Raw genomic sequence first — 25,993 nt, 5'->3', positions numbered from 1 at the left:
AATTCAAACTTGAATAGGTAGAGAGAAAAGCTAGTAGGATCATCCAAGAAAAACCTACCTCATGAGAGGAGACTGAAAGAGCTTGGCTTGTTTAGGCTAAACAAAGAAAGCTGAAGGGAGCTAGGATTCCTCTTTATAAATGCATCAGAGGGATAAATACCAAGAAGGAGAGGAGTTATTCAAGCTGAACACCAACATGGACACAAGAACAACAGAATGTAACTGGCCATTAATGAACGTAGTCTCGAAATCAGGCAAAGATTGGTAACCCTGAGAGGAGTGAAGTTCTGAACAACCTTCCAAGAAGAGCAGTACTGGCGAAAAAACCAACTGGCTTCAAGACTGATCTTGATAGGCTAATAGAGGAGATGGTGTGATTGGACTGTGTACAATGGCATGTGGTCCACAGGCACATGCCAGGAGCAAAAATCCCACAACAGCCAGAGATGGAACGCGGTGGGGGGGCGGGGGGCTTCAAGCTGCTATAGAGAGTTCTCTCTCAGACATGTGGAAAAAAGGTGGGTCGTGCTCATATGCTCAGAGCAACTGAACACTGTGTCTGGGACCAAGAAGGAATTTTGCTGTAGGTCAGATTGGCTGAGACCCTGGGACTTTTTCACCTTCCTCTGTGGCATGGGCATGGATCACTTGCAGGTTTAAACTAGCATAAACTGTGAAGCCTCTGTAACTTGAAGTCTTAAAACCTTGATTTAAGGGCTTCATTAACTCAGCCAGAGACTAGGAGTCAATTACAGGAGTGAGTGGGTGAGGTTCTGTGACCTGAAATGTGTAGGAAGCCAGACTACATGATCTCAATGGCATTTCTGACCTTAATGTCTCTGAGTCATACCAGGCAACCTCTACATAAGGAAAAAGATGTAGGAACGGTCACCCTTAAGCCCTACAAAACTTCAAGATGGTAGAATGTCAGATCCCATCCACAAATCACTGGGCTCCTCACCCAAAATAACAACGTTGGATGATGGCAACAGCAAAAATAATAAAAATAACAACAACTATAATATTGCATGTAAATCATTAGCCATTTAACAGGAAGCATGACCCTTACTCCTAAACACAAAGATAGTCAGCCTGATTGATTAGCTCTCATGAGTATCACTCTCCTGCAGGGTTGGCATTTTGGTGAATTTGTTCTGTAGATCAAACATGTTGCTCATGATGTCGAAGTAATTCTGTAAATAGCAATTTATGCGAGGAATGTTGGAAAATCCTAGGGATTTAGTTCTATGCATTCCAATGATCTACGCAGCCTCAGCTTTATTGGAAATTTCCTCAGTTTTATTTAAATCCTAATAAATATGCAATTGTTGAGATCTAAATATTACTTTATGCTTCCGGTAACCTAAAGGCTGCAGAATAGCGCTACAGAGGGAGAACAAGGTAGTGAAATCAATTTTGGAAAAAGATTAATTATTCTTATTTATTCTCACTATACAAGATGCATGAAGTGAAAGAAAAAAAAATGTCTCTAGGACCCATTGTTTCAAAGGGGCCCAGACCTCCAGCTGCTGCTGCTACTTTGGCAGTGGCAGCGGCCACAGCACCAGACTGCTTTGAAGTGCTGTGGCAGCACTGCTGCGGTCCAGGCAGAGCTAAGGGCTGAATGCCCTAGGCCACACCCCTTCTGCGGTGCAGATCTAGGATCCCTTACCACCTTCCCCTGGGGAGCTGTGGTGGCTGTTGCTTTGCTGGCCGTGGGGCCACAATTTTTCAACCCATTTTAAGTAATTACCCCACCATGCCCACGGACAGGAGTGTCACGTGCACTACCTGCTCATGCAGGAGAATCTGAGAATGTCTGGCACTCAGTCTCTTGCACAGGCTATGTGAATCACCAGCCTGTGTGGAAGGGGCAAAGCAAGCTCCAAGGGCTGTTACTTCCCTTAAATCCAAGTAGGCAGAGACTTGCCTTCTGCTGGTTGCCCCAAGGAGTTGGGCAGCAGAGCCAAGCTGGCAAAAAAAGGGCAAGTAACATGACAACGATCTGATGAGCTCAGTCACAGCTCCTTCCTGGAACATCACAGCTCTGCCCATCACAGACAAACAGATAACACAGAGCAAAGAGTTGCTCCATATGCAGACAGCTGGTTTCTGTGCATTTCAAACCCTGTAATGATGTTCCCAAATTTAATTAGCTGGGCTAGAATTAGTCCCTCACTTTAGTCCCAGATAACCAGGATCACAAAGAAGGCTGGAAAAAGACATTAATTTCAGTTAACCCAGCACATTTTGATGCTTTATAAATGGCTATATGGAAAAAAAATCCAACTAACTTCCCATTTATCAGTTACCATTTATGCCACTTTGTCCACTGAGGCTGCAGAGGTCAAACGATCACAGCAAATCAGATGTCATCTCTGACTAGACCTATGCAACCTGCCGCATAAAGTCCATGTCTTGCTTACGGACACAAAATCATCTGTGTGCTGAGACCAAGTTTAGTACCTATCAAACTTGCATATTGCCTATACTGCTGTTCAGGTCAGAAAACTGGACTGTCTCACAGGCAGCCTAGGTGTAGGTGGAGACGCTGCATATGTACTGCCAGCAGCAATTCTCAGCATAAAGTGGTTTAAGTTTGTGCAAAAACCCATAACGTCACAGATATGTGGTCTTCCTCCAACTGCTCATTATACATTCAAAAGTGACATTGCACACTATTCCGCTCTGTCGTGAGGAGGAACAAAAATACCCCAGCACTTTGTGCTGTTAAGCCCTCCATTCAACGGGAAAAGGAATGCACGCCTTTACCTCAACCAGCATGACCCTGGGGCTGCCCCCGGAGAATTTGGGAACCTCACTCTTCCACATGATCAGCTGTGGTTGCACTGGAGGATGCAACAATCCCCAGCAAACTGTGTGTGTTTGCTTACTTGCCGTTATACCAGTGAGAGTTTGACCTTACTGTTCGTGAGTTCTAATTCAAATATTTAGCTATTCATATAACAGGCTCTATTCATGGTGATGCACTTGCATTCATTAAGAATAGTGAATAGTCTCAAAGGGGTTGCTGTGTCAGCCGGTAGCTTCACACACACAAAAAAAGCATCTTACCCATAAAAGCTCATTATCTAATAAATAAATTTGTTAGATTTTAAGGTGCTACAGGACTGCTTATTTTTTGTGATAATAGCGAAGGAAGGATAATTTCTTCTAGAACAAGCACATGCAAAGGATGCGTGCACAGTTCTGAAGTTGCCCTGAAATAAATTTAAGTATCACCTGTTTCATGTTTCCTTCGATAAAGAATTTATGCTTTATGGCAAATGTTATCTCAATGGAGGATCTTGGCTCATTTAGGTAACCAAAAGGTTGAAAAAGGCTTAGCCCTGCATTCAAAGACCAGGATACTGGCCTCATGTAATATAACATGAGCTATGGTACTTAAACACAACTTTCTCATTCACAGACAAAAAACTCAGAGGTTAAGTGGCAGTGGCAAAGCTCCTAACCATGTAACACTGAGGTCCTGACCCTGCAAACACTATGACTGTGCTTATCTTTATACTTTGAAATTGTAAAGTTGACATCAATGAGAGTACATATATGCTTGAAGACATGCATATGTATAGATGTTTGCAGGATCAGGACTTTCAGTACTACTGGAAAACCTGGGGAATAAATTTGTACAGTAAAAATGATCTGTAATAGGTTTAGAACATAACACTAGAATCCCAGCCCGAAGCTGGTAAAATGAAAAGAAAAAAAAAACAGCAGACATAATGGTTTTAAATGTTGCTTGTAATTATTATAGTTAAAAAGAAATAATAATTAAATATTACAAATTAACAATCCATCCAAATAAATATATTAGAGATTAGGGTCTACTTTTTTCCTCAATTTTCAATCAAGATGTTTTTATAAAAGATATATTCATATTCTCATGCATATTTAATACTTTCAGCAGTTTCCAACTAATTCATAGAAAATGCATGCTAACCAACAGTAGTTCTAAATTTCTACATGAGAAAAAAAATCTGTAGGCATATTAACACTGTATCTTAACTACAAAATATATTCCCCAAAGATAAATCTATTTTAGCTACAAATGTATGACTTCTAGTTGAGTTAAAAAAAATTCAGGTTATCAGATTAGGTAATGATAAATACAGGGAAACCTATACTAAGAAATCAGTTTAGATCTTAAAATAGAAGATTACCACTCACTCTTTCTACCAAGTTAATATGGAAAACACCACTATTTTGTCATTACCATTTAAACAGTGTTTAATGTCTTTTAAATGATTCAATATTATGATGCAAGTGGAAGATAACAGATTTCATTCTTACCAGGAAACATGCTTTAACCAACCTTCAGTTTATTCATAGAAAATAAATGAATGTTTAAATGATGCTTCTGTCAACTGAAAAAAAAAACAAACCAACAGTAAAATAGCTACTTTATGTGCCAAGCTAAACTATTTTTTTTCTTGACAACCTGCTCATATTTAAATGAAACTAGGCCAAATTTGGTCTATGGTATGAATTACGCATAAAAAAAGAACCTTAGACCATGCCCATTTAGGGACCAGAAAGCAGTAACTTCAATTAAAAGAAAAAAAAAAATCACACAATTATTAGGCTAACTTTAAGATGCAAAGAAATTAATCTATTTTAAATACAAGTGGTGAGATGAGTAGCTTTTTGACCTTCAATTAAACCTCACTAGCTGAAAACACAATGAGGGAAGAATTTGTTCAAGCAAAGCCAAAACAAAAATCTTATTTAAAATGGCTTTGGTATAAGTAATCAAGAAACATTTGTTAAATCTATTCACACTGACATGGGGCCAGATCCTTTGCAGCTGTAAACCAGCATATCCGCACTGACCTCAGCGGAACCATAGTGATTTACTCCAGGTGAGGTCTGATCGACAATGCGTTCATATAAGACAGCATCTTTCTAATATTTTTATGCACAGAAGAGCACAAATCTTTCATTAAGACCCAACAAAAAAAGAGGATCTGTTTTACTAACTGTCTGGTGTTTTTTTTTTTTTTTTAAAAACTTCTATACCTTCTTATGAAAAGAACCAATTGCAAGGCTCTGGCTTTAAAATTTTCTATTATCCACTTATGTTTTCCTTGCAGTGGGATTTAAGAATGCCTCTGCATTGAGACAAGTAATATGTCATCATTTTGTTGAGCTAACAGGCCTGACAATCTTGTCTCTTTGAGTTAAGGACACTCCAGCTCCATTTCTCATATTATTGGGAAAATCAAGGTGGAAGAGACTGGCAGAAAAAGAAAAAGGGAGATGGCCAACTGGCAGTAAGTTCTTTAACAATACTACCTTTTCATTATTATTAATTATTATTAATTATTATTAACTATTATTATTAACCAGTGATAAATTTATTTTGTCATAAAATTGTCAAATACCAAAAAACAACCTCAAATAAGATCTCTCACTTTCACTGCATTGTGTAACAACATATTTGAATGCATATCTTTTGTATTTTAACAAACATCTCCTCTATTCACCATTTCTCTTGTCTTTTTGATCTTTTTTTCTACTTATCATGTTCTTTATTTGAAACAGATTTTTAACAGATAATCTTGATCGTTATAACAATATCTTGCTTGCATTTTATTCAAATAATTCTTAAAAACAGCTTAAAAAGCCGTTTGGAATAACATCAAGCTTGCCATCAATCAAATGAAAAAATTCCGCTGGCGGTTGTATAAACATCAGATCAACTCTGATGTCTTCAAGGATTTCAGAGTGAACCATAAAAAACTCCATTAACTTCTGACAAAGAATGCAAATTAATCACAACATGGGGTGAAATGAAATTAAAGGCTCTTTTCTAATCAATGACAAGGCAGGATGAAATATTTGTTACTCTCTGGCTCTGCACTCAGGCTGCCTAAATGTTTGCACATTCCCACCAAAGACCCAAATGCAAGGTGTGAGCACAGATTCACCCACAGTTGCTGGTTAGCCCTCCCCACCCCCAGAGCTATCTGCTTACAAGTCGCTGAGATCCACAAAACACACTAATCATCCGAATCTCAGGTGCATCCAATTTGTTATTCACACTCTCCCATGCCAGTGAAAAGCCTGGCGCAGACAGATGCACCAGGAACCTTAAATGACAGTTTTGGCCTCCGGAAGTGCGATCGCTACAGCAAAATCTAGTACAGCCTCCAGGTGAAATGTCTGGAGCTCCATATGGAGCAGGGAAAATTAACAACAAGATGAAAATCGCTGCAGCAGCAGGGAGTCTGAATTTTTTGAAAAAAAAAATGAAATTTAAAGATGAAGAGAGAGAAGTAATAAATTAATGGGGTGTGAAAACATTCAAAGCTTTACAATACCAGGGGCACTATTTGCTCAGAATTTTTTGGGGGGAGGGTGCAGGGGAAAGACATGACAGGGAAGAAGGGCCTTCTTTTTTCTTTTCTTTTTTCCAAACTTCAGGTCATTTTGAAGTCATTTTTTAACTAAGGTCTGGAACTGTAGCCAAAAGGAAGGAAAACGGTTTTATACATACAATAGTACTTTAAATAATTTGTTGTAATCTATACTTTCCAGTGGTTTATTAAATCCTAGCTATTAGAGTTGCCTGTTTCTTTAGAATGTTTCCCTAATGGATGCATCATCCTTTTAATACACAGCATCCCCATAAAATGGTATGAGTAGAAGCTGAGAATATTTAGCAGCGATTCTTTTCATTTCTCCTAAATTGCATTATCATTAAACATCCCATTGCCCTCTATCATGTTTTTATTTAATCTACTGAATGTGGATCTACATGATTAACTATGTCTCTCAGTTTCTCAAGACACTGCAAAAACTCAGAGTTTCAACTTTAAATTTAATTTAATCAAATAATAAAAGTGAAAATGCTGTGGAGTTCCATAACCTGTTTTCTACACTTCCTTGTACACAGATACATAAATTGCTCTTCTAATCACATTAAATTATGGCTAAACTTTTAAAAGAAATCTAAAACTTAGTTACCCCGAGCCATCTTCAGTTATCTAAAATGCTGACAGTATACACTAAGTACTGCATTAGACAGAAGGGATTTTGATTTCATTTTTAAATGTTTACATATGAAAGGATTTTGATTCCAAAGAGTCTGTTTTTCCTCTCTGTGTGTGCACAATTCCCATTAGCGTTAATAGAGTTATGCAAACACATCAGGGGAAGAATATACCCTTAAGTGCTTATGTTTACATCCAGAGAAAATCCTATGAGCGTCATAGTCTGCTTCTTCCAAAAGGAATTTTACATTACAGCAAATAGTGCATCACAATAATGTGCCTCGAAAAAAACATGAAGCAATTCAAAGTTACTGGATTTTTCACTAACTAGCTTGCTTGTATAAAGTTTTTGTAACAGCAGGGTCTGCTCTACTTAGCAATGTTTTCTTAAATAAAATTACATCTTTGAAAGACAACTAGAAACACAAACCATAGAATTCCATCCTCTGAACACTTAAGTACATGGACTACTTCACCGACACTAGTGCCTAAATGCTCATAAAGCACTCTAAGTGGAAAGTCCTAAACTGCCATCAAAACATTCAAAAGAGGCATGAAAATACATCCTTTGCTCTCGCTGGTATATAGGTAAGAGGGAAAGTTAACCGCCTTTCTGACTATCTTGACTATGTTTTTTTCATACAATCATAAAACTTACATTATAAGCACAAAATAAGCTAATTTATTTGAGGGTATTTTTGTTTTCTGTTTTTTAAAAAAGGAGAGGAGCAGCAATTCTTTTAGTTATAACTGTAAAAATACATTAATTTGTCTGAGTATAGGGATGATTCTGTAAACTTATTTTGCTAACAATTCCAGGGTATTTAAGGACAATTTCTGTGCACACTTATACATATCATAACTTTAGTGAAGTAAAGTCTTAGAGGAACAGCTGTGTTAATCTGTAGCTTCACAAAGAACAAGTAGTTCTGTAGCACCTTAAAGAGCATCGTTTTTATTTATTAGGTAATGAGCTTTCATAATCAGCCTCACTGAACTGAGCAGGACCTGTAAGTAAGTGTTTGTGGAACTGGCCACTTATGATGTAAATATACCTATTCAGGCAACTGAAAAAATACACAGTATTCACCAGAGTGCAATGCATCTTTAGGGCTATTATGAACAACTATGAAAGTATATATTTAAGATGTACATGACTCATGGAAAAATATTCATTTTTATTTACCAGCCACATTTCAAAGTCTCTACTTTTCAGATATTTTCTATGTTAAAAGCTATTTTAATGTCACTTTAATTAGAAGACCAGAAAAGCACTTTCAACTGCAAATCATGTTTTGCTCCTAATATGAAAATATATTCACAATGTTTTTGAAAATATATAAGCAGCAGACATAATAAAATTCAACACATATGCAGACTTGAAATAACCAACCAATCTACCCAATGATTCTGTGATGGAAGTTGCACCTATAGTAAATTTTTAGGTAGTTACGTACCGTGATATATACTAGGTATAATTTTTTCAAAATAACAAGATGTGACTATTAGAGAGACAAGGTGGGTGAGGTAAAATCTTTTATTGAATTAGAGTGATATGACTAAGTCACTCTAAAAATGATGTTTCGCACAACTCTAAAAAAATCTGAAAAGAGGAGTTAGTTTAAAAATATAGATTAAAACTCTGAACTACGTTCTGCTAATACATTAAAACTACTTCTCTCAGTCAGTAAATATTTTTTATCTACAGCAGGTACAAAATGAAAAGACTGGTGTATATGCAGAATATACTTATGCAGAATCTTCAGAAATCCATGAAAGGGTCAGGAGGATTTGCTTAAAACAATTTACAAAAATAGGAAAGAGAACGAGTCCCATCCTATTATTCAATAACTATATGTTCGTGAGGCATCTGCAAAATCTAACCATGCATAAATTAGTGTGTGTAATACAACTGTTATTTGCATAATAATAGCAAGTTAATCGATGCTTAAAGAGCACAAACCAACACCACCTTTAAACCAGACATGCCTCCAGGCACTCCGGCCCATATAGACCAAAATACTTGGGAAACAGTGATCATAAAACATATGAAAATATAAACAATTTCAAATAATTCCTTGCATCACTTGAACTTTTTTATTTTTTTCCCTTGGAAAGAAGAATAATTTTAAGAATGACACCACAGCTTTTTACTTTGGATTTTGTCATCCATCTTGCAACATTTTTAGAACTCAGAACTCTAATTGGTCACTATTTTTGGAGACAGGATTTTTAGGAATAAGCATATAGGTAAAAGCCAAATCCTCCATTGATGGTATTTTTCACAAAAGTCCAGTATGGGTCTCATCTGCCCTCATTGAAGTTACCTGGAGTTTTAACACGGAAGGGAGCAGAATCAGACCAAAACTGAACTTGATAATTGCACCTGGTATGTAAAATATTTGGCATTTTATGACTCTCTCAAGTGAGAGCACTGCCAGGGGGGGGGGGGGACACCAAAGCAACCACATCATATATTTAACTCCTCAGGGTCTTAAAATATTTCCCCAAAATTAATCATTTGAATTAAAAACAAAAAGAGAAGCTACTTTCATCTTGCTATATGAGTATTACCGAAGTAATTAAAAATCCTTTAATTTCATACTAAAACAATCATCACTCTCATCAGCATTCTTCCATTCTCCTAAGTGAAAAAAGAAACAGCATTTGCAAAAATAAAATTAAAAAAAAAATCAGAGATATACTTCAAAATGACTCCTTAAAGGTACCAGTTTTCAATTTAACGGGACAGATTTATTTGTATGTGGCTCAAGTGTTCACAGTTGCTCTCTGCACCTTCATACATAGGAATGAATGTCACAGTGGCAAACAGCAGTAATGAACAATCTTACCTGAGGATATGGAAACCTCCCAAGAGCAAGCTGGGAAAGAAAATAATATTTGTCTAGTTATATAGATTTGCATGGAAAGCATATTTTCTTAAAGAGAGAAAAGTATTCATCTCTCACTATTGAGCAAACTGCAAAAGATATATGTGAGCAAAGTAAGAGCTGTATTTAGAATGGAGTCATTCTCAATGATTTTGCTTTATTTACAAACAAAATGAAGGTTTTGTTATAAAGTATGCACACTTTTTATTTAGACTTACTCAACAAAAAATGTCTTTCCCATCAGCAAGCATGTGCCATGTCCCAGTTTTCTAAGAGTTCCCTAAGAGAAACTGTCAAGTCTCAATAGCAAGGCCAATGACACTGATTTTTACTAATTGTATCTGCAATGCATGGGTATCCCCACAGCATTCACTGAACTCCCTAAAACTTGGTTAAGCAAACACTGGGCTCAAGGTAAAAGGTGGGCTGGATCAGAAGTCAACCTTCTCCTGGGCTGTTTCAAAGTCTTTGGCCATGAATTTTGGATGAAGGTGGAGCATGGAATCCACATCACCACACCCTGAATCTTCTTTCATTATATGTTAGGATATATGCAAAATAGATTTAACATATTACCAAACACTGTTTTGAATATCAATTAATACATTATTACAATGCCTGCTACTGCTGATACAGAATAAGGTCTATTATTTCCAATATGGATTCCTGTTTTGTCCCAGTAACAAACAGTACTTCTTTAAAAGGGCTTTTCCCGCCCCCGCCCCCAAAAAGCTGTTTTGGTCATTTCTGAGCAATCATACAAGAAAGGATCTGTAATAGCCAGAAGTCTCTTGTGCCACTGACTTACCATATAACCATGGGCAAGTCACTAATCCTTTTCAGTTCACACTTACAGGCCAAAACTACAAAGTTCATTTCCTCTACTCAGACAAATAGCTCATGAGAGGCCAACATGAGCTCTGCCTAAGCACATGACAGAGGGTATGACAAAAAACAGGGATAAGTGTTGGTGTGAGGCTTAACAACATCTGTAAAATTTGAGATACTCAGAGGAAAAAGCATTGAAGAAGCAGTGTTACCAATTGTCATCAGGCAAGGTCTGGAAGCATTTGTATAAAAGGCATATGTGACAGACCACAAAAAAGTGAGCTTTTCTGCGATCAGATAACCCAAAGAGAGAGACTTTGCTGGATTTAGTTATTATTGTTAATGAATTTCTGCAGACATGCAAACATACTGAGCTATAAAAGGCAGGTATGTGCAGTAACTTTCTTGTATATGTATTTATTACTTATAGTATGGGAGTTGCACATAGTAATCTCCATGCATCATTCAGATTCACCCCAATCTCTTTCAGACACCAGTGGGAGTTTGAACAGTGATCGAGGAGGAGCTGTTTTAGTTCATCATCTTAACAATGTGATGTTTAAGGGTCCCTACTAACACTGACATGACACAAGTGTCACAGTAAAACAGTGGGGTATTGGATCATTCATCATTTTCAGACTCTGATTCAGATTTTCTTATAAACCCCAAAGGAAATTACCTCTCCAAAAATTAATGCTGAGGGCTTCATTTAAAAAATCACAAAAGAGAGGAAATGAAAAATTAAGACGTCCACAGATCCCTTAATTCACCCTTGGAAAAGGGGTTGTAGCAGCCATAACACGCATCATTCTACCCTCATGTCACTAAAATTGCTCCTATAATCTCTCTTCTGCCATGCACCTCCCAACACTAACCCCAATCGTAAGCTGTGCTAACTTTACACCAGAGGTGCAATAAGGGAAGCCAGAACTTCCACCCTGTCCTCACCACCCTAGCTGGGGGCTCCCCTCCCCAGCATCCGGCCCATAGTGGGTGGAGGTTGTGGAGCCCTGAGTCTCACAGGCCACTCAAGCAAGCCAGGGATGGATACAGCCCATAGGTTCTGCCTGACGGGAGCAGGAAGCTGCTCTGCCTCCATCGCTGCTCCTCCTTCCCCAGCTGGGGGAATAATAGTGCAAGGCTGCCTGGAGAGGCTTCCCCTGTTGCTCTGATTGGCTGGAATTCTGGTCAATCAGAGCAGTGGGGGCTGTGGTGTGTGTAGGGCCTGGAAGTGGTGGGAGAAGGAGGGAGGGCTTTACTCTGCGCTGCTGTTCCCCCCCCAGCTGGGGGAGGGGTGGCACTGGCAGCATGCAGAGCTAAGTGCCCTCACTCCCAGCCTGCTCCTGCACCCTCCTCCTGCCCAGATCGCCAACCTCAGCCTGTTCCTGTACCCTCCCGTACCTCACCCCACCCATCCCTCCTGCTCAGACCCCCCCAATGCCCACCCTGCTCCTGCACTCTCCTCCCACCCAAGCCCCTTCCCCCACCCGTTCCTGCACCCCCCACCCAAACCCCCACCCCAGCCTGTTCCTATACCCTTCCTTCTTCCCATCCCAACCTCCCACACCCACTATGCTCCTGCCACCCTCCCTCCCACACAGACACCCCCAAGCCCACTCCGCTCCTGCCACTCCCCCTCCCACCCAGATTCACACCCTCAGCATGTTCCTGAGCCCTCCCTCCTTCCCAGACTCCACACCCTCTCCCCAGCAGCCCCCTCCCACACAAACTCTGAAACCCCCAGTTTTGGTCCCAACCCAGGCCTCCAGAAGAGCTAACCTGGCCTGGGGAGCAGCACCGAACCTCAGTCCCCCCTTCTCTACCCACTACCCATGGTGCTGGAGCGTGAGGGGAGTGAGGTGTCTCGGGGCCACATCATTGAGGGGTTTGTGGTTATATATATTTGCCTCTCACTTTTATGTAGCCCCCCCAACTGATTTTTCTGTGAGTCAGTGGCCCCCACAACCCAAAAAAGGTTCACCACCCCTGCTCTAAAGAAAAGAAATCTAAGCTAGTGTCTTCCTCTGGGTCTCTTCTGTGTCTGTATTTCTGCAGACTCTTCGGGGGCAAAAACTATCCCTAATTTTTATTTCTGGACGCAGCACTGAGATCTATGCTGCCATTCAGCAGCATACGCTCAGCATCAACAGCTCCACCAAGGAAAGGACAATAAATGAGCTGAGGGCTACATCTGTACATCTCTTCTGTCTGCCTCACAGCCTTCAGCCTTCTTGCCTGCTCAAACCTGGTGAGGTAGGGCCCACTGTGAACAACACAATCCCCTCCTTCTTGTAGAGCTCAGTGTATAGCTTGGTGACATGCTTAACAGCTGCTGACCTAAGGACTGTAAATTATTACCAGGCAGCACAGACACCTGAATATTTTAGGCACAATGCAGTGAGCATAAGCAAAAGGAATCCCAAATGTTCTTACTTTTGGGCACTTAATTATTACCATTATATACTATGTTACCACACACAGAAACCTATATTACCGCATGACACAGCAGGGCTACGTCTACACGTGCACACTACATCGAAATAGTCTATTTCGATGAATAACGTCTACACGTCCTCCAAGGCTGGCAACGTCGACGTTGGGCAGCACATTGAAATAGGCGCTGCGAGGGAACGTCTACACGCACACATCGAAATAAGGATGCCAGGAACAGCTGCAGATAGGGTCACAGGGCGGACTCAACAGCAAGCCGCTCCCTTAAAGGGCCCCTCCCAGACACACTTGCACTAAACACCACAAGATCCACAGGGCCGACAACTGGTTGCAGACCTTGTGCATGCAGTATGGATCCCCAGCTGCCGCAGCAGCAGCCAGAAGCCCTGGGCTAAGGGCTGCTGCACACGGTAACTATAGAGCCCCGCAGGGGCTGTAGCGAGCGTGTCTCTCAAACCCTCAGCCGATGGCTGCCATGGCGGACCCTGCTATTTTGATGTTGCGGGATGCGGATCGTCTACACATGCCCTACCTCGACGTTCAACTTCGAAGTAGGGCGCTATTCCATCCCCTTATGGGGTTAGCGACTTCGACATCTGGCCGCCTAACGTCGATTTCAACTTTGAAATAGCGCCCAGCACGTGTAGCCGTGACGGGCACTATTTTGAAGTTGGCGCCGCTACTTCGAAGTAGCGTGCACATGTAGACGCGGCCCAGGAGGAAAGGTATAGGTACGCACACAGGGTTGAACTCTGTAGTCATTATTTGGTAGGTACCCAGGCAAAACCTTCACTGACTTCAATTTTGAGTCCCAAACTCTTGAGTCCCAAGTGCCAGTGCCTTTCCCCGGTTGATAAGTTTAATGGAAGAGTTGCCTACATGAGGACTTTGGGCTCCATCCCTAAACATAGCAGAATAATTGTGGAGCTAATATTCTGTCAAATACAAATACAAATAGGTAAGGGAGCTTTGAAAAGACAAGAGTAGAAGAAGAATGTTATAGCCTTTCAAGAGGCCACACCTATTGTCTCAAAGACTTGCCCCCACTCAGTCCAACCTCTCCCCCGCCATCACTTGCTCTCCCCTATCCTCACCCACTTTCACCAGGCTGGGGCAGGGAGTTGGGCTGGAAGCTCTAGAAGGGAGTTTGGGTGCAGCATGCTACCTGGGGCAGAGGTGCAGGTGAGGATCTAGGGAGGGGGTTGGTGTTCACTGGGGGCAGCTCCTAAAAATGACCAGCACACCAATCCAGCAACAGCTTCTAGGTGGGGCCAGGGCTCTCCGCATGCAGCTGCTCACAGGCACTGCCACTGCAGCTCCCACTGACTGCAGTTCTTGGCCAATGGGAGCCGCAGAGTTGGTGGTTGTGGACAGGGCAGCACACGGTGGCCCCCAGGGGCTGCAGGGACAGCACTGGCTGCTTTTGGGAGCAGCTCAGAGTGAGGATGGGCAGGACACCTGTCTTAGCCCCACTGCACTGCCAGTGGCTACTGGGACTTTTTAAACTAAAAAAAATCAAAACAAGACAGATTTCCTCAACTGACAACTGGAAAACAATACAAGAACAAAGCAGAATATGACAGTTCTGTGCCTCCTAGAATCATTATTGTGTTGATGTAGTCAGAGGGCTCCCCCTCCCCATCAAAAATTGTCAAGGTATTATAAATTAAGAAACTTACCAAAGAGTATGTAATCTTCCCTGAAATAGCCTGCAGATATGTCACTGTACTAAATGTGTTTCAGATTTAATGAAGCTTTAATGTCCTTTTTAATTTTGCCTGTTTCTATATCACCAGGGGTCGAGCAAGGCAATCAGCACTCAAGAGGGTGGTTTGGTTTAAAACTAGGAAAAACTCATTTGCTTATGAGTTGCACTGTATTTTCTTAATTAAATTTACTGAGTAAAATGGTTTAAGTTCAGCCAACCAATGACCTCTAGACGCAGATTTAGATTTATAAACAGGGTAACAGTTAAAGGGAAAAAACAACCAAAACCAAACAAATTAGAGCTATGCCAACAGGAGTTTTGTACCCTTTATCATCTTTACTAAAGAACTGATTTAAACACAAGCAGCAAAAGCCCAATGAAAAATGCAAAAGATATCAAATACAGAAGCAGAAGCAATCTATCAAGAATCTCTCCCATCCTCTACGTGTACATGAGGGAATTTAATAAAAATTAAAAAAAAAATCCTACTGGGTTTAAAACAAAACCTTTTAATTCTGAACACTTAGGATCGGGGAAGTGCTGAGCATTGTGCATGGTCTTCAATAGTAATGAAGAGAGAGGAATACTCAAACTCTGAGGGCCTGCTTCTAATTTAGAAGTATTAAAGAATTAAAAAAAAAGTGTAATGTATAACGCCAAAATGGTACAAAATGGCTTACACATAAATGGGAATTAAATCCTGAAAGGATCTATCAGCCAGGTTTATTTAAAAAACAAAACAAAACAATGTTTTTCTACTATTTTACTGTGAAACAACCATGTTTCAGTCCCAAGGCTTAACGATCTTCCATTTTCCACATGCTCCTCACAAGTGTCAGAACACAGCACCTTACTTTCCTATAAAATTATCATTGTAGAGAAACAAAATTTTGATGTTGCACTGTTATTAACCAAAGTTATGGCTTTACAAACTGACTGACACTGATGTAAGTACCTCTTAGGGGAGTACCCCCACTGAGCTCCACAGAACTATTCATGGGAACAAGAGATTCAGAATCAAGTCCTCAATATTAGATACAAATAATCTCAAATGCCTATGATAGTAGTAATATTTTGAGATCTTTGGTTGACCACCACCATACTAAGTTGCAAAATGTTTTAGAGAATAGGAGATTTTCAAAAGCAGAAATCCTAGATCCCATTAATGGTTCTGAAAACCTTCCCTACCTGAGGTTTATAAAGTTTTTTTGTTTTGTTTTAAATACACAGAAAAACTGAGCTAGACAGAGCTCAAAGAACTTATCAAAGTTACCCAGAGAGTTAGTCTGGGGCTAGAAATAGATTCAGCAGTCCTTGCCAGCAAATCTCTTGCTCTAACCACTGTACAAAGTTGCTTCTTTCCAAAGATAGGAATTGCCACTTGATTAACAAGTTGCAAACAGTTGTATTGCTAGTACGAATTGCTACAGTCACTGAGCAAGTCTAGAAGAACGACCCCTGTGATGATCAGAAAAGGAGGATCAAAACGGTTTTTGGGACAGTCAAGCTAGAAAGTTTCCTATTTAGATTATTTTCTATGTTGTGCAAGTTGTTTTTAATTTACAGTTATGCTGAAAAGCATGGGATGTTTTATTCTTAATTTAGACACATTCCATGTTTCTCAGCATAACTGCAAATTGAAAATAAGCATTTGCAATATCGCTAGTGATGTAGCTGAAGGAGGACTTTATCGTCTGAAATGTTCTAAAATTTGTTCTTAATTACCTTGTGCACATTTTACACAATTAAATTTCCATCCAAGGATTTTGCATTTAGATTGTGCACTGCAGTTAAAACCTCATTTTATGGAAAGGAAGCCACCACTTTGGAGCATTCAGACAGGAAACTTTAAAGATCAGACTTAACTACTGGATTACATAAAATTCCCTAGGTGAGATTTCATTCCAAAATCAATTTATGCATTCCTAGACAGATGGCTTAAAATCATCTGAAACTCTTCTGGTGAGGACCTTAATAAATATTAAATACCTCAAAAACTACTAAGATTTTTTGATTTGTCTTTCCCTCTCATATCAATTTTACACTCCTCGTACTGCTCAGTTAAAAAAAAAATCCAAAGGATATAACAGCAATTTACCAGTGTTAAAGTGCTTCTAAGGTTAAACTGACAACAGAGAAGAACAGAAACACAAAGCATGTTGAAGTAGGGTTTCAATTAAATGTTCAGGATTTAGTAATGCAGGACAAAGAAAAAGAGTTACAAATTAATTTAATTTTCTGTGTACCGTTTGCAGCTGTACTCCAAAGTGTCTGGGGCTTAAGAACAAAGCCTTGAAAGGTCTCAGAGTAAGGAAAGCTTCAATTTTTAATGTATAATGCCATTAGTAGATAACTTGTGGAATCTGCAACCCCTGCGGAGGGGCATAAGTGCGAGTAACAGAGACTGATGAAGTGACATATTTGTTCATGTCTAGAACTATGAGGAAGAAGCTTATTACTAACACCATCAGGCCCAACAGAAATATACCCTAATAACCGTTGCGACATTTCCTGGTTCAGCATCTCTCCATAAAAACGTATTAAAGAGTCAAGCCTAATTCACCTTAATTAAGCATAATTAGTTTCACTTTTGCTTTTTAAAAACATGCATTATAATAAATAAATTGTAAACTAAAGATCACCACTGAACTGCATGTTTCTCCCAATCTGCAAATCCTCAGAATTATGTCTAATTTCATATATCAGGGTCTGCAAAGGTGTTGATTCAGAACAGTGTCATTTCTTATCCTTACATGTCTAATTTACAGATATTATTGTTTTCTTTATCCCTAAGGAGAGAAAAATATCTATGACAAAGGCATGTACACCTCCCTACCTCAATCCCTAATCTTGCAAACATAGGTATAACACACATGGATTGTCCACAGAACTCCATGAGACTAATAAATTACATGGGTAAAATGACTCATCTTCCAAGTAGATGCTCTAACCACTGCTGTACCTAGTCATTCACATTTGCTCTCTCTGGCACAAAGACTATTTGAACATTTATACACAGCAGAATAGTCTTTGGGTCAGGGAGACAGAAAGGCTATGTATCCCCAAATAGCTGCCTGAATCTATGCAAAAGTGCCTGTTGTCTTGAAACAGTTTTTGAGATTATGGGCATAGTATTCCGGCACCCCTGTACACCTTACCACATGAGGAGTATAGGGATGCCTCAAAATAGGGCTTAATTTCAGTATGTGGCACCATACAGAGAGTGCCATGTGCCAAAATAGCCTATTTTTAAATCCAATCGAAATAAATTATGCAATTTGTGTAGTGCAAATGGAATAGCTTATTTCATGGCTTACGGTGCCATGTAAACAAAGCCAAAGGGTCCTGTAGTCCAATGGTTAGGAGGTGGGAGACCCGGGGGCCAGTTCTCTAGCTTCAGCCACTCTTTCATTATTTATCCTTAATGCGGCTGCTTCAACACGAAAGCTTGAGTGGACCCATATCCCGTCTCAGTGCTTCAGCCAGCAGGGCTGTCAGCCACTGTCAGCTTGGGGGCTAGGAGTGGGAAGGCCCCACTCCACACTCCAGAAAGGGGCAGAGCCTGGGGTGGGGCTGATGATAGTCAGCCGTTAGTGCAGCACAACTCTAAATCACAGCTTCAATATGACAGTTTATCAGGTATGAACAAGGCTACAACAAACACACCACACTCTCATTGAGAATCTACAGGCTCAGATTTCCAGGTCAGTTACACTGGTGCAAATCCAGAGAAATATATCAGACCTACAGGACTGGAAGGAGCCCTGACAGGTCATCAAGTCCAGTTCTATGCAATAACTGAGCTGCTCTGGATTTAAATCAGTGTGAAGATCAGATTTTGGCCCACTGCCTCCTCCATAGCAAACCATTAATAACATAGAAAAGCAAACACTGCTGATAAAGATCTCCAATATTTTGTTATTTTTACAACAGAAGATTGGTTGATCACAGCAGGTACTTCTATGAAGAAAACGCCACATTAAAATAAATTTTATGTATTACAGCACAGAGAAACACAATGCTATTCCCATCTAGCTGTTCAGGGGCTTAATTACTTTATTTATTTCACTGTTAGAAAGCCTGCCCATGGTGGCTTAGCTTCGAATGCTGAAAAACATGATACATTGAGGTCTCAACCTGGGCAAACTGTACCTAAACTTACACTTTATTGCAGCTTAGTTCACAATCTTCACCTAATATAGGGTTACATCCCAGTGCAGCAAGCGGATAAATCATCTTGGAATATTACTCTGGCTAAGTTTAGCTGTGAGTGGAGCATATGTGCTTCCAAGTCACTGAAGCAAAGGCCCATAAAATACACTAATTACTGGAAGTTATGGTCACTGAGTGATTGATAGCGCTCTGCAAGGCAACTTCCCCATTTTCAGCTATTCTGACGGGCCTCCACCGCCACAGAGCAATTATTAATTCATGACCCAACCCTCAGGCACTGATACCTTTACTTCTAATTCTGCAACCACAGAAGTACTGCTATGGCTGGACACTGTCTTCCTTCATCCTGATGGCTGGGTAAAGATGATGAAAGTGTAGTGCAGTGTTGGTTAGATAAGTGACACAAAAATAACATAGAAAAACAGACTATTTTTGTTCTAAATGCCGATTTCTAAAATATTTGGCTTTACACAGCTAACAAAATATGCCTAAACAATATAGGTAGCAGGATTAAAAACAATTTTACTTCAAGTCATCATGAGACTAGTAGTGCTCACCTTACCCATAACGAGTCCCAGTGACTTCACCTGGCCTACTTGCACAAGGGAGTCAATAAATGATTACCTGCTGTATGAGCAAAAGATATTGTATTATCATTTGTTAACAGTATAGCTCGAGCCCTGAGGAATGTGTATCGTTGGGGGTGCTCAGAAGTCTTCTAGGGGGACACCAACTCATTTACATATTTGCCTAGCTTGACAACAGGCTACATTAAAAAGCTAAGTCAGTACAAACTGACATATAATAGGCTCCGTATACGATACACTGAAATGTAAATACAGTAAGTATATTGCAACTGATTTATATGGTTAAATGAGAAAGACAGCATTTTTTCAATAATAGTGTGCTGTCACATTTTTGTATTTGTATTTCTGATTTTGTAAGTTTTAGTGGAATAAAACTTAGGGGCACATGAGACAAATCAGACTCTTGAAAGAGGTACAGTAGTCTGGAAAGGTCGAGAGACACTGCTACAACAATTTAAATAACTTGAGAAAACTAATTTCAAAAAGGGAGGAAAGGTGTCATTTCTTTCAGAGCTGCCAGCACAGACCACTGGATGTGTGTCTGCTTCTCAGAAACATCACTGCAATTTTTAACGGTCAGGCCAAAGATTCAAGATCCAGTTCTGCTCCCAGTTACCATAAGAAAAGAGGAATATAAAAGTGGTCTGGAAACTGAATTACCTTCTCAGTGACAGAGCTGGTCCCATTAAGTTAAGTTTCTGGCACACTGGTGAGGTAATGCTGGGAATCCTGTACTGCTTCTCTTATATGGCCAAAGAATATCAGTTTTCTGGATTTTCTATCCAGTATTTTTTAAGATACACTCTGTCTGTGGTTACACTACAGTACTCTTGACAAAAGTCATGGTTGTAAGAGATTTCCCAGCAAAACTTGTGTCCACAGAGTTTGGCCACACACAAAAGCCTATCAGAAGAGCACTCTGCTCTGTCAATAGAGCGGCCAGACTGCTTGGCCACTCTCTCGACAAAACAGGCTCCTGGAAGCACAGCAGACAGACCTGCCCATTGTTGTGGACGCCCTGTCTGTACAGAAGGTCCCCTCTGCACCCTGAGTGTCCACACGGCTTTTTTATTGGCAGAACCCGTCGACTGCAGTGTTATGCCTCACGGCTGACAAACCTAACGTGGCTGGTGAAAAGTGCTGGGGTTTCGTCTGCAAAACTCGCTAATGTAACCCTGGCCTAAGTGTATTTTATCATTGTTATGGACCAATGTGCAACCACTTTACTGCCCATTGTACTCAAGCATTGCTGGGTATTTGGGTAGCTGGTTATAGAAGCAATGGTGATCTTTATTAGTTTAAATTGATGCAGTAAGAAAAAAAAGCAATTTAAAACACATCATATTGTAGCTACTGAAATGTGCTCAGATTGATCTAATACATTCAATTAATTTAACAATTACTTGCTTCCTCTATGTCAGAGTTAAGAAATAATACTCCTGTAGCATGTTTATTTACTGCCGAGCTTGTGTCTTCTGGTAGCAGGTGTTCTTAATGAATACAGTGACATCAGTCAGCCCTGACATGATTCATACTCTGCAGTTTAAACCTTCCTTTTTTAGAGGACTCCAATAAAACTCATTTGGGTTGCGCATCAGTGGGCTGAGCTGCAAACTGGGAGACCACAGCTCAGCACTGAGAGAAATGTTTATTACAAAATTAAATAAAATTTGCTTTTGACAGAATTTAGGACACTGTGAATTTTTTTTTTGGATACTTTCTGCGCATTTACTTTTGACACTCTGAATTTACAGGCCTGACATAAGAATAGCCACCCAGGGTCAGACCAACGGCCCACCCAGATTTAAATCTTGCTGTCCTACAGTGACCAGTGCCAGGTGCTTCGGAGAGAATGGACAGAACAGTGATTTAGTGATCCATCCCCTGTGGTGCACTGCCAACTCCTGGGAGTCAGAGGCTAGGGACACCCAGAACATGGGGTTGCATTGCTGACCACCTTGGCTAACAGCAATCCTCTGAACTTCTCTAATTCTACTTGAACACAGTTATACTGTTGACATTCACAGCAGCCAGCAAAACAATTGTGTGGAGAAGCTGCCTATTAATTTCGTCAGGTGACCACTTGTTCTTGTGTTATGTAGAAGTATAAGTAATACTTCCCTATTAACTTTCTTCATAACATTCGTGATTTTTCATATCCTGCCTTCCTGGTCACTGTTACAAGCTGAAAAGTCTCAGGTTAAGCCTCTTTGGTGTTTTCTTGTAAAATACAGAAAATGCCGTACAAAGATTTCACGACTTTTTTTTTTTTTTTAAACTGGATTACCTGATCATAATGATATGCATTACATGGCTATAATTCATAATTCCAGAACACTGCTGGGACAGCACATATTAAAATTTATATACACTCTTTGAATTAGGGGCCAGAAGACATAAGCATATAACACTTCTGCTTCATGCTCCACGCTATCATCTAACTTTTGGTGTGATTGAACAGGTAGGTTATTAATGAAGCCACAAATGAACAAGCTCTAGCTGTACAATGTCCACCTATCTCCAATGCCCTGTCAGAATAGCTGCTGTGCATAAGAATGCTTTTGCTGCCTGTCTGGAGACCTGCATTCACAGGAACAGGTGCTGAAGAATTCTCTGTAGTCTGTGGCTTTGACACTTGCTTCTCCTAACAGGACTAGCTAAAATCTGTGTTTGGAGGCTTCTGGAAAGTAGTTTTAATTTGTGTTAAGCCCGGAATTTTCAGTCACATGGCATTTGCCATTCAACAGGCAGCAGGAACAGTAAGTAGTCCTTTGAAAATTTATTGCAATATGATCCAGATACCAAGGTGATAGATATCTAAGAAGTCTGGGTAATCAAGTAAATCTTACAAGCTCTGGAAATTCATGTCTGGATTTTTCCCATCAGGACTGGCACATGGATTTGCATGTAACTCCAGAGGATATCAACAGCTACCAGGAGGCTTCCAGGACCCTTCCCCTTTCCATTTAAATTACACGCTCACAAAGTACAAACAGTACAATAACTTAAAATTCTGTTGCCATTTGTCAAAAGTCAGGTAATTTCTGGTAAAAAGACTGCCTCTCTATCTGACACCTCTTGGTTGGCCTACTCTTCTGGTATACCTGGTATGTAAAATCACATATGAAACTGAGGCCCTGCTTTTCACAGGACTGAAGTGTAATTCTCATTTGCCTTTTCATCTTGACCTTTGTCATCATCCTAACTGCCTATTTTAATTAATGTTACTGCTACTTCTTCTCTGTGCAGCCTTTTGACACCAGGATCATTTCATGCTCCTAGATTGCCTCCAGGAGTCACACTGACATGCATCAAAACATTCATGGTTACCTCCTGCCACTGTTCTACATCTATCAAACTGCTCTCACTCCGTCTCTAATGCTACACCAAAACTCAGCTGTAAGGAATTGTCTCAGTTCTCTCTTTTCCCTACTCATGACAAAACTGACCCCTCTGCAAACATCCCTCTTAGATCTTCAAAACAGGGTTTAAGTAGGATCCAAGTGGTGCTGCGGATGAATTTGACTCTCACGCTCAGCTAAGAATCCAACTCAATCTCCAAATGTAACCTTAACCACTTCTACAGATGATATTCACCTCAACACTCATTCTGAACTCTCTACACAGATTCCTCCCTGTCAATTACCTCTCCTTTTCCTGACTATATATACTTGTGGCTTTATGTCAGCTTCCTACAGCTAAACAGCTCAACAACTGAAATGATTCTCTTGCTCAAGAAGAGCATCCTCAAGCAGAACTTCATTCTCTTCTAGCACCCTCTTCAGACTCAGATCTTCTATTTGCCTCTGCTACCTGAAAGCTGGGTATTATCTGCGACCCTGAAGTCTCATCTCAACACTTCTACATATGCACTCTCTGTGCTGCCCCAATACTGTGTTAGCTACCCAAATATGCTCAAGAATCAGTACATAAAAATCCCTTACGATTACATATTCATTTTAGTTTATTTATCTGGAAAATAAATTTGTAAGTGAGCCTGAAACACACACGTCACAAACATGCACTATATAGTTAATGGCTCAGTTATGGTCTCCACATATTGCAGTACTTGAGTAATTACTGAAAACACACAACAGCCTAATAATCTGCAACAATTCTTAAAAGTCCTTGTTAACTTGACTGACATGTAGAGTTACTGAGTCACTAAAGCTCCACTAAATACATAGATAAAAGAAAACAGACAATTTACTGTAGATATTCAAAGGAAGGTTCAATCTTATAGGACTGCAAAGAATATTCATATTATTACTAATGTGCAAGGGTATTTCTTTCCTGTACAAGATAACACTGATTTGCTTTGCAAGGGTAGTCTTTTTAAAGATGGGGATTGGAAGGAAAGAAGACTGTTTTTGTGACTGAAGAACGGAAGAGTATTGAGATTGTGAAGGACGCAAAGAGAGATGTGAAATGGGAAGCACACTATTAGTGTATAAAGGAAGTCAAGTCACCCATGTCCACATCCCTGCTCTAACACTCATTCAACTCTGCAGCTTGGGCAAACCATTTCACCTTTTTTGAGAACCAATTTATAATAAAAAATAATGCTTCTTTTTGTACATACAAGATGGGCCCTAATCCACAAACTGGATCTGCTAACATGAGCTTGTGTGTTGCCAATCGATAGGCTCCATGCTAGTGAATCTGATTGCAAGACCAGGGCTAATGATTTTAAATGATTTGGTCAGTGACCAAAGTTATTTTACAAATCTGTACGGTGCCTAGCACACTGCTGGCATTACATAATCAAAGAAAAAATGTCCAATTTGTAAAACAAGGTCAATAATATTTACCTATCTCAGAGGAGCATTAATTGAGAATGTGTTCAGTTTCTTGTAAATATTAAGTCCAATATAAGCAGTAGGTATTATATGCAGAAAAATCATGCTTCAGAAACAAAAACCTCAGCTTTTACACATTTCCCCTTAAATTTATTAATTAGAGCATACCATAGATTAATATGTTGCAAAGCTCACCTTCAAGTTTTTTTTGCATAACACCTCTAAAAAGCATCTCAAGACAAGAGTGCTCATTATTAAAAAAAAATCAACAAAGTAAATTTTATTTTCATTAGGCAGCACTGCTGTTCCCTTTCAGACAGTAACGGAGTATAGTAGGCATGGAATCTTACTCATTAGGGCATTAAAAAGAGCTATCAGACCATTCAAACTATCCTCTTCCATGTTCTCAGCAGTTGTCTGAAGAACACTGATTGCAAACTGCACTTCAGTTTAGCCCAAGCTGCCTGTCGTTTATTTTGTGATTGAGTTATATACCCCAAAAAACAGTGTTTATAATGAAAGTGCTGACACAGCCTTCAGTGCAATGACAGCAATGCCACTGGTTTAAAATGAACTTGCTTTGTCAACCAAAAAGCACTTAAATAAAACTACAGCTAAAAACCTCATGAAAATACACAAATTATTTGCTATGAAATAGCCAAAGAGAGGTTTATGGATTACACACTGAATTAATGCGCCTTTTAAAAAGAAATAAAACCCAAATTCCACAAGAATAAGCAAATAACGTTTCCTTTCCTCTGGAAAGAGGCTGATCCTGTGAGATGCTAACTGTCCTCAAGCTCATTTCAATGGGAATTGCAGGTGCCCATTTTCTAACAAGATGGGCTCATCCCGGTTAACTTGCTACATTCCCCCACTTTTTAAACCCAGCTTGCAGACACCGAGGAAAGCAGACAAACTTTAAAAGTAAAGAGTTTCTAATTACCCACAGCACGCTCGCAAAAAAATTCCACATATTTCTGAGGTTTAGATTAAATACTATTAGAAGATCTGCTATAACAACTGAAACATCAAAACAGCCCTCAATATTTTGGTCCAATATACTATTTCTTGTTAATCAATGTGCTCTAACTGCTAGCTTAAGGGCATAAGAGTTCAGATATTAGAAAAAAAAATAAAGAAGTGAGTTAAGACAACTGTAAAATCCAAGAATAAACTCTGACTGCCCTCTCTGCTTCACGAGCAGGAGCCTGGAATACTGTACCACCAATCCCCATGTCAATAGATAGTGTTACTTTAATGACAGTGACCTTGCGTGGCTCTTTGAGCATCTTCTTCACCTTCTTGAGACATTTTTCTAAGCCACTGTCCTTGCTTTCATCATTTAACACATCACTCAAACCACTCCAATAAAACAGTGATCATGTTGAAGAGAGGTCTCAAAGGACCAGATGACATACCAATTAACAAAGAACACAGAGCCAAATTGTTCTGCGCATCTGACACACTGAAGGAGAGAGAAAAGCAGGTTAGAGAAGGCTTGATTGAAGAAGAGAGTTAATATAGACCCAAAATGTCCCCT

General features: G+C 39.8%; 1 protein-coding gene across 2 annotated transcripts in view; it reads right to left on the bottom strand.

Annotated features, from left to right (window-relative positions):
• MAP2K5 (mitogen-activated protein kinase kinase 5) overlaps positions 1-25,993 on the bottom strand; it is a 205,271-nt gene that overhangs the window by 68,375 nt on the left and 110,903 nt on the right. For both annotated transcript variants that reach the window (XM_075007039.1, XM_075007040.1), the window contains exon 17: positions 9,866-9,895. In XM_075007039.1, coding sequence (XP_074863140.1) covers positions 9,866-9,895 — 30 coding nt within the window. The remainder of the gene's footprint in view (positions 1-9,865; positions 9,896-25,993) is intronic.

This window comes from Carettochelys insculpta, chromosome 12 (genome assembly GCF_033958435.1).
Source record: "Carettochelys insculpta isolate YL-2023 chromosome 12, ASM3395843v1, whole genome shotgun sequence".
Taxonomy (NCBI): Eukaryota; Metazoa; Chordata; order Testudines; family Carettochelyidae; genus Carettochelys; species Carettochelys insculpta.
The sequence above is the reverse complement of the archived record's forward strand: the minus strand, read 5'-3'. Positions and strand labels throughout refer to the sequence as shown.